This window comes from Montipora foliosa, chromosome 2 (genome assembly GCF_036669935.1).
Source record: "Montipora foliosa isolate CH-2021 chromosome 2, ASM3666993v2, whole genome shotgun sequence".
In the NCBI taxonomy this organism is placed as follows: domain Eukaryota; kingdom Metazoa; phylum Cnidaria; class Anthozoa; order Scleractinia; family Acroporidae; genus Montipora; species Montipora foliosa.
Genome location: NC_090870.1, coordinates 54,269,594 through 54,285,916, shown reverse-complemented (window position 1 = coordinate 54,285,916; position 16,323 = coordinate 54,269,594). Strand labels below are relative to the sequence as shown.

General features: G+C 38.5%; 1 protein-coding gene across 3 annotated transcripts in view; it reads left to right on the top strand.

The window, feature by feature from the left end:
• Positions 1-94: 94 nt before the first annotated feature.
• Positions 95-16,323, top strand: part of LOC137993564 (phospholipase A-2-activating protein-like) — a 143,999-nt gene continuing 127,770 nt past the window's right edge. For all 3 annotated transcript variants that reach the window (XM_068839496.1, XM_068839499.1, XM_068839498.1), the window contains exons 1-16: positions 95-371; positions 903-962; positions 2,786-2,876; positions 3,645-3,751; positions 4,715-4,844; positions 6,113-6,184; positions 6,750-6,823; positions 7,110-7,200; positions 9,058-9,121; positions 9,238-9,287; positions 10,091-10,152; positions 12,240-12,298; positions 12,618-12,647; positions 13,767-13,841; positions 14,284-14,356; positions 15,057-15,203. In XM_068839496.1, the coding sequence (XP_068695597.1) occupies positions 140-371; positions 903-962; positions 2,786-2,876; positions 3,645-3,751; positions 4,715-4,844; positions 6,113-6,184; positions 6,750-6,823; positions 7,110-7,200; positions 9,058-9,121; positions 9,238-9,287; positions 10,091-10,152; positions 12,240-12,298; positions 12,618-12,647; positions 13,767-13,841; positions 14,284-14,356; positions 15,057-15,203 (1,417 nt within the window). In that variant the 5' untranslated portion in view covers positions 95-139. The remainder of the gene's footprint in view (positions 372-902; positions 963-2,785; positions 2,877-3,644; positions 3,752-4,714; positions 4,845-6,112; positions 6,185-6,749; positions 6,824-7,109; positions 7,201-9,057; positions 9,122-9,237; positions 9,288-10,090; positions 10,153-12,239; positions 12,299-12,617; positions 12,648-13,766; positions 13,842-14,283; positions 14,357-15,056; positions 15,204-16,323) is intronic.

Genomic DNA, 16,323 nt, shown 5'->3' with positions numbered 1-16,323 from the left:
GAATTAACTACTTTACGCAGAACTCGGCCCGCTGAACAAAAAGCCCGAGCACTCTGGGTACGTGAGAAACTTCATGTCATGTATAAGACACGAACTGTCTAGCTGAAAAGAACCGCAGGCGATTTCAATTTCTTTAAAAATGTCTTACAAATTGAGCTGTGTTCTTCGTGGTCACGAACTTGATGTTAGAGCTCTTTGTCCTGCCGTCTTCCCAGAAGGGGGTATTATAACTGCTTCGAGAGATCGAACAGCACGTCTGTGGGTTCCTTGTCAAGACAGAGTTGGGTTTGAAGAGGGACATGTCATAAGTGGACATGAAAATTACATTTCATCTGTTTGTGCAATTCCTCCAACGGACAAATATCAACATGGTACGTTGTCTCTTTTTATTGAGGTCCAGGTGAAAGAAATTAACTGTGTCATTAAGGTTACTTACTGACTTACTTACTTACTTAATGAAGACGTCGACTTCAGACATTTTTTAATGGTAATTCAATGACTCGACAAAATGAACAAAATGCATATAGACTTGAGAGGATTTTTTTCTTACATAGGATTTTTGAATACTACTTCAAATTTATTTAGATGACTTGTTCTTTGAGCAGCATAAGTATTTTTGGAAGAAGGTTCGGTGTATTAAAGGAAGATATCGTAGACGTCGCCTATTGTCATTATAAATGTACATGTACCAACCAGAGCCTCATTGGCTGTCGAAAGAAAAGGTCTTTTGTTCCTGTGGTTGGTAAATTTGAATAACAAAAACAATGTTTGTAAACAGGCATCTTCCCTACACTTTCAATTAACGGGCATTTCTTATTGTCTGCTCATCGTATGATTTTTCTTTGTCGTTAAATCAGTAAGGTTCTCAATCAGAATCTAACAAAAAGTAACACAATTTCTAGGTCTTATCGTCACTGGTGGTCATGATAATGTCATTCTTGTGTGGACATTGGATTCCCTTGGTAAGTTGATGTACAGCTTGTACGTTGTTTATAATAATTGTTACATGCATGTACAATAACTAGTGAAGTGCAGTAATGCCCTGGTTGCCCAAGCCCATTGTAGCATTTAACAAGCATAATGTATCGTACCATGCTGTGGTGTTGTACTTCATACCATGGAAACAAGGGAAAAGACAATTTGCTGAATTTGTATCAAATCAGCTCAAGAGGGGGGTAGACAAGAAAGAATACAGCACTGCAGCAATGCACTTTGTTTCGTTTGGAACTAACCGGTTCTTGAAATTTCTGCATTTTAAATTGAGCCTGTTGGTTTCCTTTTACTGCACAGTAAAACACACCTCTGAAGGGTTATATTGTGTTACTTTTCCCCCTAAATTAAAAAAAAATTAAAGATATATAATAAAAAATTCTTTCAAACCTATGGCAACATGAAATCGTCCAAACATGATCATCAATTTTTGAAACAGTGATCGAAATTAAAAAGTAAATCCAGGTTGTCCCTGTTTCAAAAGCTGGGAAACTACAATTATTGCCCTGATAATGCTTGGTTGCCCATTAGGAAACCCCCTACGATGTAAGCTGTATTGAAATGCAATCACATGGCGTTGGAGCTGGGTATCCCATAGTTCTAAGCGTGTGCCTGTGGCATTTTGGGTGTATTACCCTGACAGAAACTGATTATTAATTGATCGCAGAAGTGCACAAAACTTTGATTGACATTTTGGAAGAATTCATCTTAGTGACATAGTTAATGCATATAGCATGTTTTTGAAAGGATGTGAATCAGCCACTCACCATTTCCAGTTATTTAAGTTAACCACAATCTTGGACACAACTTGTTGGGAAAATGTGGCGCTCTAATTGTCTGTGTGATAAAGATTAAATTCTTCCTACACTGTACTTTCCCCCTCCCCCCATTCCAATGTTGGTTGAAACAACAACCAAAGGCTTGCACAGTATTTTGCATCACATTTTCAACATTGCTATGGGGGGGAGGGGAGAAGGACCAATATATTTTGTCAGTGGGTGCCAAATGATGCTTAAGATAGAATTTTTCCCAAGAGTTTTGTCCAAGATTGCAGTTTCAGCAGTACTTAGCATCGATTTGTTCAGTTTCAAGACACCGATCACAAGAATTGAATACCGGTAGTTATAATTATCATCATTGTAAATAAAACATTGATTATCCGATACACAGCCTCTGCTGTAAATTTTGAAGTCAACGATACTGCAACTGTCCATTGGGGAATTCTTGGTTTAAATTTGAGCATGTTTGTGATATTGTGTCTTGTATTTTCCTATCTAAAAAAGGTGCGGCAAATGAATTATTGTTAACATCACACCACTATCGGACATTGAAATTAAGTTGCATTTTGTGTGCTGCTTATGTAATTCATATTCTATTTTTGGGTGGGTTGTCCGGTTGTTTTTTCTTCTGGCAACCAGGCTTTCATTTTACCAAAAATTGGTTGACCGGTAAACTTTCTGGTTGTCTGGGAAGACCGGATGACTGCTAATTTCAAGCACTGTTTTGAAAATGTGGCATTTGGGAGTGTTCTTTTAGAAATGGTATGCTCTCAGAAAGGGAGAAAGGGACCATTAAGCCCCTTGTTGATACAGTTGACTATACATGTAACTCTGCTCATAACAGCCACCAACTTCAACTAATAAATAATTATTGTTTTATTGAAACCGCTGCCTTTGGTTGGTTCATCTCTTGTATGCCTTTTAAAATTTCAAAGTAAAAGAAGATGCAAGGGCTGTCCCGATTCATTACAATTGTTTCAATGTTGTAAGTATCACAATGACTCTTTTAACTACAGAGCCCCTTCACAGATTAGAGGGCCACACTGGAGCTGTTTGTGCACTAATAGCTGGAAAATTTGGGACTCTTCTCTCAGGATCCTGGGACAAGTAAGTAAGGAATCAAAGAGGGAATCTTTATTTTTGTGCAAATTAATTAGAATAAGGGTCTGAAGGATCATCACACTTCATGTGTTCCAATTCAATTCAAGGCACATTTCTGAAAATTAATTTCTTTAATCACTCACTGAAAAACTTATGTCCCCATTAATTAACCCATGGGCACCCAAACCAAATTTTACTTGTCAGTGGGGAACCCCCAGAAGTCAATGGGTTAATCACCCACTGAAAAACGTACAATGTATGTCCCCATTAATCACTCTCTGAAAAACTTATGTCCCCATTAATTTCTAATTACGTAGCCAGAATTCAATTTTGAAACTTCTTATCCAAAAAGGGAAGAGCATTAATTTTAGCTTACATGTTTATCATAAAATTATAGAATCATCATGCCTCCAGCTCTTTAAATAATTATTATTATTGTATGTTTGGAAAGTAAGGTCCCAAAAGTATGATCACTAATGACTGACCCAAGTGTTATATTGGCAACAACAATTTACTTTAGTCCGAATTCAGAAATGATTTATTCACCAAGGCTTACAGTTAGTATTTCAAAGAAAAATGATATTATGTCAAATCGTGTTTAATTACATGTACATGTACCATACCATGATAACGTAAAAGTTTTAATCTCACTAAACCTGGGATTATTACTAACTGGTCTTCAAACAAATTAAGTAGAGCTACATGTAACTGTTTAACCCATTGACTCCTGGGAGTGAGACCTAATATATTTTACTCTGTTTGGTTAATTGACAGGACGGCACGTGTGTGGATAGGAAGCAAATGTATGATAACATTACAGGGCCATGAAGCGGCTGTGTGGGCGGTCCAAATGATGCCAGAGCACGGGCTCATGCTAACAGGTATGATTGTGTCCCACAGGACTGCATTTGATTAATAGATAGTCCAATGGAATGTGATATAGATCACAACAAGGGCCCCCAGCAGTCATTTAGTTGTATTTGGCTTGCAAACAATTCTTTGAATTCTAATCCTGCTGCATGGGGCCTTATGGCTGGGTTCCGGTATTTGAGGCAGTCTGCCATCTTAGAGCCAGCTACACTGTACATGTACCAATAGTGGACATTCCTGGATGCCCCAGATACATGTACATAGACTCTATTAAGCTTCTAATGAAAAGATCCTAGAAGAAGTTACAGACTGATGTAGGTCAGTTGGTTAGTACATGTATAAAGCTCTGAGGGCTTCATATACAGTTCTCTAGTCCTACCTTAGGTGACTAATTCAAGGTATAGTTTTAATATTTACCTACCAGACATAGTCATGAACCGAGAGCGGTTTGGGTAGACAGTGCACGTGCACAGCATCACCTTCCAGACCTTGATGCCATCTCCAAAGCTGACAGAATCATCGATGTTAAAGGGGCTAATATGTTACGTTAATAGGTGAAATCTTTAGTTAGTTAATTAAAATTAATTAATTAATCACGAGTTTAAAACTCGAAAATGGTAGTGCGGAATTCCTTTACTGATAAAATTATCGTCACATCACAAACAAGATGATTCTGAGCAAAAACGACCTTTATCCAGGCGAGTTGCCATAAAATTGAAATTTTCAAGATTACTCAAAATTATTTAATCCATTTCAATCTTGCCCATTTGAATCCATCTATGCATAATGCTTCTCTTTCTTTTGCTGCATTTCATTTATTTTGTTCAACAGTTTCAAGTGGTTATTTGCAATGTTTTATTTTACTTCGTGGGCATTTTGGGTTTCCTGAAATTACATCATTCTGTGTGACATACGTGTAGCCCTTTTAAATGAAGCAACTTTATCTTTGAGAAGACAACATTCTATTTTGACAGGTTCGGCAGACAAGACGATAAAAATGTGGAAAGTAGGAACATGCCAGAGAACTTTCACAGGACACTCTGACTGCGTCAGAGGCCTGACTGTGCTATCAGCTGTTGAGTTTTTGTCTTCCTCCAATGACTGGTAATATGGTAGTTTTTTGTGTTACAACCTTTCATCAAATGAATCTGAAAAGTCTGACTCCAAATTCCAGGCAGCACTTACTGCTGTGTATCAATGTTATGGTGACAGTTGGCATAAAACAGACACTGAAAAAAGTGGAAAATTCACCAGTTGTGAAAACTGAAGCCATTGCATGGTTGGAATTTGAACTTCCAAGTTTGGGTTTTATCAAAGGAATCATTTCACTGTATATCTCATATTATTTCCCGTTGTTACTCCAAATCTCGACTTGATAATGAGGTGAAGTTTGCATCATTGTAGTTGAAACATTGTCAAAACTTTTCAAACAGTTTTTTAAAGTTTTGGAGTTTTATGTTTTTCATTTAATTTTAATCAATAATGTTCTAGCACTGAACTTTGCAGTCACAGGAAGTGTGTCAAGTTTTTACATGTGAACTCATTAATGCACTAGTCATTTATTTCCCCCACCCCCCGACCCCCAGGGATAGTGGGGACATATGGGGAAATTACTAGGGCAATTACGCGAGATTACGCCACAATTACGCCTCTAGGGGGTAGGGAAATTACAAGATTTTCGTTCCTCTGCCCTACCCCTCTGGGAACATACAGGCGGAAATATCAGGGAATATTTACCTAGGAGGACTGGGACTGAAAAGAAACGAAGAGCAATGGTAATGAGTATTTTCACACTTGCAAAAAAACAAAAGAACAGCAATCATGTCTAAACTTTTTCTTTATTGGTCGCTTATTCCTGTCTTGTTTCTATCCAGTTCTTTTTTTTTTTTTGTTTCGTTCCTTATATAGTTCATGTGGCACACACAAATGGCAAGATCTGTATATTGTGGTAATCTCCCTAACATTTCCTTCATGACTCAGAATCTTTTAGGAACAGAGGGGTGGGGGAAGTACGTGTGTTTGTCTGCTCTAGTCCCCAGTGGAAATACACCTACTCTACAACCATTCAAATGTAATTTCCCTACCCATCCCCAGGGGTCAAGGGGTGGGGGAAACAAATGACTAGTGCATAAAATGCAATGTATCTAGAGAATTCTTTAGCAAGAGGTGATACTATCTTTTGCCTTAAAGAATTTTTACACTGACTTGTTCATGACAACTTTCATTATGAAACCTATCTCTGAAACGTGCATTAAGATTTCATCCATATACATTGTGTTGGCCATGCACGATAACATTATTATGTTTCAATTAAGCTGACTTTGCTTAGATATACAGTGTACATTGATGCACAAATTATTGTTTTCATGTAGTACCATAAGGAGATGGATGAGCACTGGTGAATGCCTGCAGGTTTACACAGGACATACTGGCTTCATTTACAGGTAATAAAAATATAAACCAGGGCTGCCATTAAGTGCTGGGGGCAGGCCTACCCAGATTTTCATCCCGAACTACTTTAAGAGAGGAACAGTACTTAGAGCTAATACTGCAAATTCACTGTTTTTCCCCACCAAGGGTGAGAGATCCTAGGTGTAGCCTAGGTTTACTCTTGCATGATCAAGTGTATGGTCTTTTGTATTGTTTGGTCTTTATCAGCCAACTGGTTGACTTGGATTGGTGGAGAACAAGACTGCCATGTGGAAAATTGTTGGTCGAACTCTGACCAGACCAAGGCATGGTCTTTAAATAAAATTAATTATCTGTCAAGAGGAGAATATTAAGTTCTTAGTACTGCCTTTGACATCTATGCTTTATGCAATCATTCTGCTAATGTCCCCTTAAAAGAGTTATACATGTGCATGTAAGTAAAGATACTCATTGGAAGCCTTGCCAACATTTCATTTGTACGCAGGGTCTTAATTAACACAAGCTCTCACTTCTCTTTCACCTTGCTCTAATAATAAACTAACCTTCAATAGCATTTTTTCTTTCTTTCTTTACAAACAGCATCGCAGCTCTCCCTACTGAGCAGGGAAGCTTTGTTTCTGTAGGAGAGGACAGAACTCTCCGAATATGGAAAGGTCAGTAGCATGAATTACTATGAATATGAACTCAAGAAATCTTGAACAATAATAATATATTTTTTTGTAGATTGCTAAAAGAGTTGACCAAGTCAAGTATACCAAGCTCACTTTCATGGCCACCTACTTTTAATTCTACTTTCAAATTTATTGACAGCCCTGGATACCATGAGATACCATGTGACTTTGATTCATTGATCATAGTTTAACACATGGATAGGAGGATTAATTTAAGAACAATTATTTTTTTATTCAAACTTGTTATTTTCATTATTTTAATAAACAGAAGGAGTTTGCTCTCAGGTGATCACATTGCCAGCTCAGTCCATTTGGAGTGTCACATGCCTAAATAATGGAGATGTTGTGACTGGATCAAGGTAGGTTTAACCCATTGACCCCTCAAGGAGTGAGACTTATTTGATTTTACTGTAAAGGCAGATGGTTTTATTCATCAATGGGGGTGTGGGGGGGGGGGGGGGGGGTTAGGGGGTGTGGTTCAGGAGTCATTGGGTTAATAAATTTAAAAGTGTGCATTTTGTAGTTCAAAATTTTTCCTGGTTCAAAATGATTGAAACCAGTTCAATCGTGATTTTTCTTTGTTTCCGATTGTGATAATAGATAGACGACGAAGAAACATCAATTTCCTTTTTCACTGTCACACCGTCATCAAAACCATCAAATTAAGTCACAAGTCAAAGAGATAAAAGAAGATGAATATTCAAACAGTCTCTGCAAGGGTTAAGGTCTGTGCGATGTTTGGTGTGGGAGATATTCAAAGAAATGTTTTACTCAAATTTATTTGGCTTTATATGGAGACGCCATGTTTGTGTCCCTCTGACAGGCACAAATGTGGTGAATGAGTCCGCAACAAATTTTGCAAACCCAATGCCCTAACCACTTCCCTTCAAAACATCACAGCTGACCATAAATCACGAAATGCACGAACAAGTTCATTTATATATTGACTGTACTCAACAAAATCACTCCAACGCTTTGTTTCCATAGCAACTTGGAAAACTTTGCAAAGTTCTGCAACATATGTGACATAGGATGATGATTGCAAGAAATACACATACAGATACAAGATACTCATTTCTTTCATTCATCAGTCCTTTCATGGGAACACATGAGCCCAATAAATATTGATGTGCTCTCAACTTTGCGGCTTCATAGCTCAATTGGTAGAGCAATGCAGAGGTCATGAGTTTGAATCCCATTGCAACCACCTGAATTTTTCAGGTGTCTGTAAGAGAGAGATAAGTGCAATCAACCCTTTCAATTTGTAATCTATAACCCACACTAAAGTGACTTCAGATACATGTACATGTACACATTTCCTTCATTCATGTACATGTAATTAATAACTCGTGCATGCTTCAGTTAATTTACTCACAGACCTGGGATCTCTTGCGTTGTGGCACCTACAGTAATCTCTGGAATGCCTTACCGGCGAGTTTAGGTCCATTCTGATTTTTCCACTCTTTTTTTAAGAAAGCATTAAGAAACACATTTATTTTTGATATGTTTGTACTTGTTAAAATTATTGTAAAGTGCAAATAAAGTCCACGGAATTTGCGCTAAAATAAACTAATATTATTTCATATTATGAGATAAAACATTCTGGAAACCCACTTTTTGGTGCAAATACATGTAGATACATCAGTTTCCCGAATGCCAAGACTCAACAGGCCGTTCTTCGCAAACTTCAACTTTTATTTAACTGATGTCGCTCGTCTTCAACCTTTCTTCTCACACACCTCAACTGTCTGACAACGAACAGAACTTTTGCAAAAAAAAACATCCTAACACAATGAATCATTTTTAGAACAAGACGCTGACCGGAAAACGCGGCATAAACATACTTTAACCGATGTATGAACACCTAATCAACTTGTCAGTCGGTTCTGACGATAAACCACTAATTTCCGATTTAAATACAATTTAAGGACAAAAATTGTTAAAGGAAACTACCGTCACACAATACAACTCAACTTTCTCAACATCAGGATGTAGAAAACCATGTATGGCGATGGTCATGTTGCGGTGGTTATGTTGGCGATGGTTATGGTGATAAAACCCCATAACCCTGCTCATGAAAAATAGCTTGCAACCCTGCAGCTTTCTTAAAAACTCAGTAGCCCACCAGTTATTCGCCATCTTAAAATAAATCTGTAAGGACCCTTATCATTTGTTCTTATCTGTCATGCATACAGTCCATTTTCTTGCATTTCTAGTGATGGTATTGCGCGAGTGTTCACCTCCTCCGCAGAGCGAGTGGCATCGCAAGAAGACCTTGAGGTCAGCCAGTACTTAAAAATGATGATAATTCATAAATCGCTCTGATTTAAACAAACCTTTACATTTTGTGCCAATGTTGTATCAAAAGATGCTGAACTGAAAACTTCTGTTCGCAGCTTTTTGATGCTGAAGTTGCAAGTCACGCTATCCCAGCTCAGGCGGCAAGGTGAGTAGCTGTGTGCGCGCGTTTTTCCTTTTGTTTCTTTCTTTGTTTTACTCCGCAGTAAATGGCCAAGACTAGATTTTTGAGTTTGCATTACAAAGGCGGCTTAAATCGTTTAACCTTTAAGTGCGATGATCTTTCCCAAGGAAAATAATTCCATGTCCGCAGTTATTTGAATGTGTTCTCTCCATCATACTATTTAAATTCGTGGGAGATATAGAACGAACGCGCCATTGACTGGCCCCTAGAAAGCTTGATAGCCCAGTTGTAGAGCATGCGCAGTGCAATCGGACGGTCATGGGTCCATTACAGCAACTGCTTGAATTGTTTCCTTAACTGCGATGACCTTTTGCTAACAACAATAGTTCCACGTCCACGCTTGCCATATACAGTTGTATGACTTTCGCTTAGTCTCTCCATCATACTAAATGTTTACTTCCTTAGGTCAGAGTTCCAAATTCCCCTATATTAGAAATTCAAGTTCAAAATCTAGATTTTGTTGTCTTCTTTTTAGCCTTACAATAATTATTATACGTGACATGCGTTTGGGAAACACAAAATGTCGTTGTGGTTGCTGAGTATTAATTTTCGTTCAAATCGTTTTCAGCAAATAGGCAGTCTTACTTTTCCTTCCTTCTTTGCTCACGTGTTTGCACATTTTTCTTTGACATAAAAGGAAAAATGATTGATGGTTTTGTCTTTGCCTCTGTCCTCCAATAGATCATAAGAATCAATCAAAGTGCGAGGGAAATTAATTTTGTAATGAGGGCAAAAGAGGGTAAAACTGATCTTGTTTTCCACTTTAGTGCACAACTGGGGGATGTTAAACTCGAGGATCTTTCGGGACCAGAAGCACTTCTAAAGCCAGGTAAAAAAGGATATTGGGTGTGGAGAATGTTATATAATGTATCAAGGAAATTCGTGTAGTGATTTATGGGCATGAGTGTTGTTTTGAAAGTTCTCAAAATTGCACGAGCCGTGGGCGAGAGCAATTTAAGAACACTCCAAACATCACGAGTGACCAGGAATCAGGGAATCCACGAGCAAGTTCATACGATTTTTTATATATTATATATTCAACAAAATCACTGCCATCGCTTTGTTTCCATAGCAACTTCCGCCTTGGACTCTATGACCTCTTTTTGCACTCTATAACCTATTGTGCATTCGTCATTGACCAATCAGAAACGCGATATTTTGAACATTGTGTATATAGAGCGGTTTTCAATTGAGTGTCGAAAGTAATTAGCGAATAGCTTTGGTTTTGCATTACTTCATTCAGTGATTGGTTGAAATTTCTCGCGCCACTTTTTCAACCAATCAGAAGAGAAAACAAAACCAATCGTGGCTCGCGCATGCACATTTTCCCGCACTTTGTGTCGGCTACGTGTAATTACTTCGAGTCTTGATTGGTTTACTGGATTTTCTCCGTCCTTTTTGATTGGCCAAAGTAATTACTTTGGTTTTGGTTTTACGATATTCAATTGAAAACCGCTCTAATGAAGCTTTTTATCACACCAGTTCCGCTATTTTCCAGTGTAATTCCCGGGCTGTCTGATCAGATTTTTTACATGCGTAACAAGTTAGAATAATCTGAACATCGCGATAACAACGCGAATTTATGCTTAACGGTGGCATTGTCGATCCCTCTTCGGCGTCATCGTTGCCTAAGGACCCTCATGAAATTATCATCTTTGAAGTTTTTGACGACCTTTTTGCATACCATAGTCCATCTTTCATCATAGTATTTACGGTACTTCAGAGGCAACTTAGCAATCCAACGAATCAATCAAAGAATGACTTACCAATTCAGTTGTAGAATACTTCGCCAACATTTCTACATCGTAAACAGGGTAGATTAATCACAAAATAGTCTCGAACGTTCCGTTTCAAGTGACGTTATTCTTTGTGTGGAAATTGTTGCTAAACTCTCTCATTGGACATAGGGGAAAAAATTAATTAATGTGCTTGCTGGTTCACGAGTCAAAATAGGGACCTTGAGTGAGGACAAAACCTCTGCACACCCAGCACTTGCTTTCTACATTTTGATACATTTCTTTGCCGTTCTCGTCTTGACAACGACGTGAAATGATCAAATTTGAGGTCATGTGACGGACGAGAGCACCTGACTATGAATTTTCAATTTTCTCTCTAAATATCCACACCGTTCTCACCAATTTTAATCTTGGAATGTGGACTCACACTTTCCAAGCCGAGCGACTTGAAGTAATCGCAAACTTATTACACTAACTGGAAATAATATTTTTACACAACGTTCTCGTAGCCCTCGTCATCGTCCTTGCTAAAGGTCCCTAATAACAAGGTTATTTTAAGACAGTTATGAAAGGTATTGGGCGCTTACCATTCGACCAAAAATTCCGGTTTGAAAGTTCGGAAATTTCATGTACCCAATTTGTACACTCCAGGCGAACAACCGAGCCAAGCCAACCGTGAGTTCTTATATTGTTTTAGCCTATCAGAGAGTGTCACGTGAGCTTCTTGTAAGCATTATAATGCTTAATTAGAAAATATGAATAACAGTTTGATCAAATAGAAAGGGACATTTTATTCCGACTGGTCTTATTTGTCATACGTGACCACCTTCGAAGATGGACCCGAATATTCTGGTCGGACTGAACCAAAATGGACCGTTCCATTTGACTTCCATCCAAACTTTCCGCAGAATTTTTTGTCGAATGGTAGGCCCCTATTTTTTCACTTAATATATTATAAATTCTAGATCCGCCTTTAAGTCTTTAAGCATGTTAAGCTATAGTAATAGCATTTCCGCTTTGAGAGAAACGGCCCCACTAAGGATCATGCCTCCTGCTTAATGTGGGCTCATTAAAGCTCCGAAGAGAAGAATAGTTGTCAGTTATGAACAAGCCACAAGTCAGCAGATTTAGAATTAGGGAGATTTCAGATTTCCTATTACTATATTTTTCAATCTTTCAGGGAACAACAGTGGGCAAACAAAACTTATCAGAAGGGGAAATATCATTGAATGTCATCAGGTGATTCTCCTATAATGAGCTTCAACTTGGTCTCTTGGCATTCGAGCAGGCAGCAGTGTTTTCCGACTTACCTGCCAAAGCAAAACCCTATTACATGTCTAGAGCTAACCTTAAAATCCAAGGTTTTTTTTTCCGCATAATTTTTGTTCTTTTATGTTAATACCGGTTTACCCTCAGTTTCATCGGTTATCGACTAAGAGCGATGCACGAGCCGGAGATGTTTTGGTTCAATCAGCAAACATCATGATAGCCAAACCAAAAAATCACGAAAATAGCTTTCGATACTTACATGAAAATTAATTTCCTATGTGTTTTTCAGTGGAATGGCATGGAATCCAAATGGGAAAAGGTAACTTCTTTTCTCTTCGTTGCATTTAGTCACCACTTGATTCCCACTCATCGTAGCATTTAGCCACCAGTTGATTCATACTAGCCTCTCCCCCAAAATGCCGTTATATTGCACAATCAGGTTAAGCCTCGCACACCATGTCTTTGTATAAAATCAGCATTTCCTTTGTAAGTGGTACATGGGGCATCAGCATTATTCTCTCAGTTTGCACGCGTCTGTGTTCGAACAGACGTGTTGCTTTAGGGGAGCTGGGATGGCGTAGTAGTGATAGCAATCGCCTCCTACTTCATTCATTCATTCATTTATTCATTTTTTTATTCTCTCACAGAAATATAAATGGCAATCTCCTCTGCTCGCATATAGGTCAGCTAGTCGAAGCGAGCAGAGGACACTTGAACATAAAGTAATTAAATAGGAGGAGATTAAGAAAAGAAAGAAAAGGAAAGGAAAGAAAAGGAAGATAGATCTATATAAACGATACAGAGATGAACTAGAGTTATTACAATACGTTGCAAAATTACAGAATTACAAGCCTATTTTACGTTCATCTTGCTCAAGTTATTAACTAAAGTAGGTGCGTCAACATAAGTATCCTCCAGTTCCAGTTCCAGTTCCCACTTATGTGTCCTGGGCTCGATTCCGGACTCGTGGCCATATGTGGGTTAAGTTTGTTGTAGGGTTTTTAATCTGCTCTGAGTTTTTCTCGGGGTTCTCCGTTTTTCCCCTCTTTTCAAGAACCAACATCTCTAAATTCCAATTCGATCGGATGGAGAACCTCCCTGAAAACCACTTTCGGGTGAGTGGAGCTTCCTGGATAAATATCATTCATTTAATTTGCTAACACGCATATTACCTAGTACTTCATGAGAGTCGAAGGTCATGACAGTTAAACGGCAACTTAAGCAGCTGCAAAGAAAGCCTCAGGCTGAGAAAAAATCCAGGCTTGAACGGGACTCGAACCCAGGACCGCGCGATTGCGCTGCGCTCCTCTACCAGCTGAACTATCAAAGCCAACTGGGAACTGGTCACTTGTTAGTTCGAGTTATATCCCGTAAGAGGTGAACGAATCAATGGTATAGAATATACGCGATGAACTTCTGTCGCCCTTTCCTTTGTTAGATAGGAGAAGTTGTTGGATCTGCTGGAACAGAAGGTGCTTCACGACAGACCAACAAACAAATGTATAATGGCAAGGTATTTTGACAAATTACAAGGGAGCGTGGAGCGGTTGGTGGGATGGAATGCGGATGTGTATAGGCGTAATCACACGGCGGCCATGTTGAATCCCGAGGGATTGTTTTGCGCACCGAAACTCGTTTCCAAACATTTCAACTCGAGGCTCGGGGTATGAAATCTATTGTATATGGCCAATATGGCCACCGCGCGAATAAGGCCCATTAGATGTGGTATTGAGCGAAACTGCCGAAACTGTTACTGTTTATTACTTCTCTAGGAAGTTGGACCATCTTGCTTTGAAAGAAATAGTACAGTATCCTTACCCCGCGAAAAGTCTATTAACTTCCAGCTTTGCGAATAATCAGTCTTAAGTCACTCCTTCTTTACACGTGCATCATTTCTAATGCTGGCAATCGTGATTAGAGCCTATGTTCAACCAGGAATTGCATTTGTCCTGTAGGAGTACGACTTTGTGTTTGATGTTGAGATACAAGAAGGAACCCCTCGGATGAAGCTGCCGTATAATCTAACGGGTATGTGTTATGGCATGAACTTGAAAGTATCATCTCCTAGGCTTGATGTATAGGTTCCATATTCGGATAGTGAAGGCCTTGTAGCGAAAGATTGTAATAAAATTTTTTTCATTTATGATGCACACTTTCCCCGTTTCTTAGATTTTCATTATGGCACAGGAAACATCGCGCATGGTTTCAACTACTTATAATATAGCCTTTGCAGTAATTATCCATGTATATACCCTATTATAATAATAATAATAATAATAATAATAATAATAATAATAATAATAATAATAATAATAATAATAATAATAATAATAATAATAATAATAATAATAATAATAATAATCAGTTCTGTACGTCTCAAGCTATCGAAGCCCAGCACAAGGCCCCCACAAATTGGGAAGACTACAAATGAAATCAAATTGAGAACGTCCATTCAAAGTAAATGTTGGGTTGAGAGGGGAAACCCTACAATGAACGCATCGAGACAAATAACATCGCGAAGCAGAAGAGAGAAGAATCAAACCCATGTATATCATCTCAGTGGGTCTGTGTGGATCCCAGGGACCTGTTTCTCGAACGTTCCGATAACTATTCGGTTGTGAAAATGCGAAAGTAACGGGCTTCAGGACATCTTGTAGATTAGGCGATTGCTCTCGCTCTCTCTCTCGCTCTCTTGTTGATTTTCTTGCTTCTTTGAAATTGTTTGAAGATGATCCTTGGATGGCCGCTCATCAGTTTTTGGAGCGGAATGACCTGAGCCAGATGTTTTTGGATCAAGTCGTGGACTTCATCCAGAAGAACACAAAAGGAGTCACGATAGGACAGCAAGCTGAAACAAGCGGGGATCCGTTTACTGGTGAGAAAATGGCGACTTACTAGAAAGAGAGATTTAGTCAGTATCGCGTTTACGACGAACGGAAAACTTCAGGCTGAAATTTGCGTTTTCCCGAAAAACCCTAGAAACTTGTTTGATTGTATCTCATCACTTGCCTGTTGTCTACAAATATCAAGTGGCTTCCCAACCGCGCATTGATTGGCTAACTCGGAGGTGATGAGCCAGTTACTATTTGAACTCCTAGTATAGTACGGGTATATTCTGATTAGGAGTATTCAATTAAAGCATTAAAGGGAGATAGTAAGGTGTTAGAATAAGGTAATTTTCTTGCTTTTAACACAAGTAGAAGCCTGTCGTTTTACGTCTCCCTTTCCACATCAACGCGATGCTAAATCTCTCGAATGTTGTACATATGTTACTAAAAGAAATGTTTATGTTAAAAAATCAAAGAAACGGCTCCCAGCTAAGTGGTTTCATAGCTCAGTTGGTAGAGCATTGAACGGGTCTCGCAGAGGTCCTGGGTTCGAATCCTGTCAGGTTAAGCCGCCTGAGTTTGCCTGGTGTCTATAAGAGACAATAGATCACCTTCGATATATTTAAATTCAGTCCAAAACAAAAGGCATCATCTCGAGGCTCTGGGGAATAAACTCGTACAAATACTTGTATTTAATCCCCAGAGTCTCAAAATGATGTCTTTTGTTTAGGACTGAATTTTAATCCATCGAAATTGGTCTATTGCTTATAGTAAGTTCGAGGATCTCTTCTATCTTTCGTTTACATCTGTTACTATTTGATAAACAAAATGGAACGTGTCTGATCCTTTGATGCAGTTACGTGGTGCCGTTTTCAGTTAAATATTATTATAACTCGGTCTTATATGGACAAGGTGTTAGCAAAGCACAGCACACCCTACCTCAAATGACGGTAAATTTTTCAATGTTTTGTTAATTACCAGTTAGTCTTTGGGTTGAATAAATTAGTAGAAAAAAGTTGCGTTCATCTAAAAAAAATCATGATTTCGGACATGATTTCACGGGAATATTACTTGCCTCTTCATTAAAGAAAATAGAACAAAGTACTTTCTCAACGACCTTCCCAATATGCTTTTAAAGCCGTTTTGAAGAAACTACGGAGGCGAAAA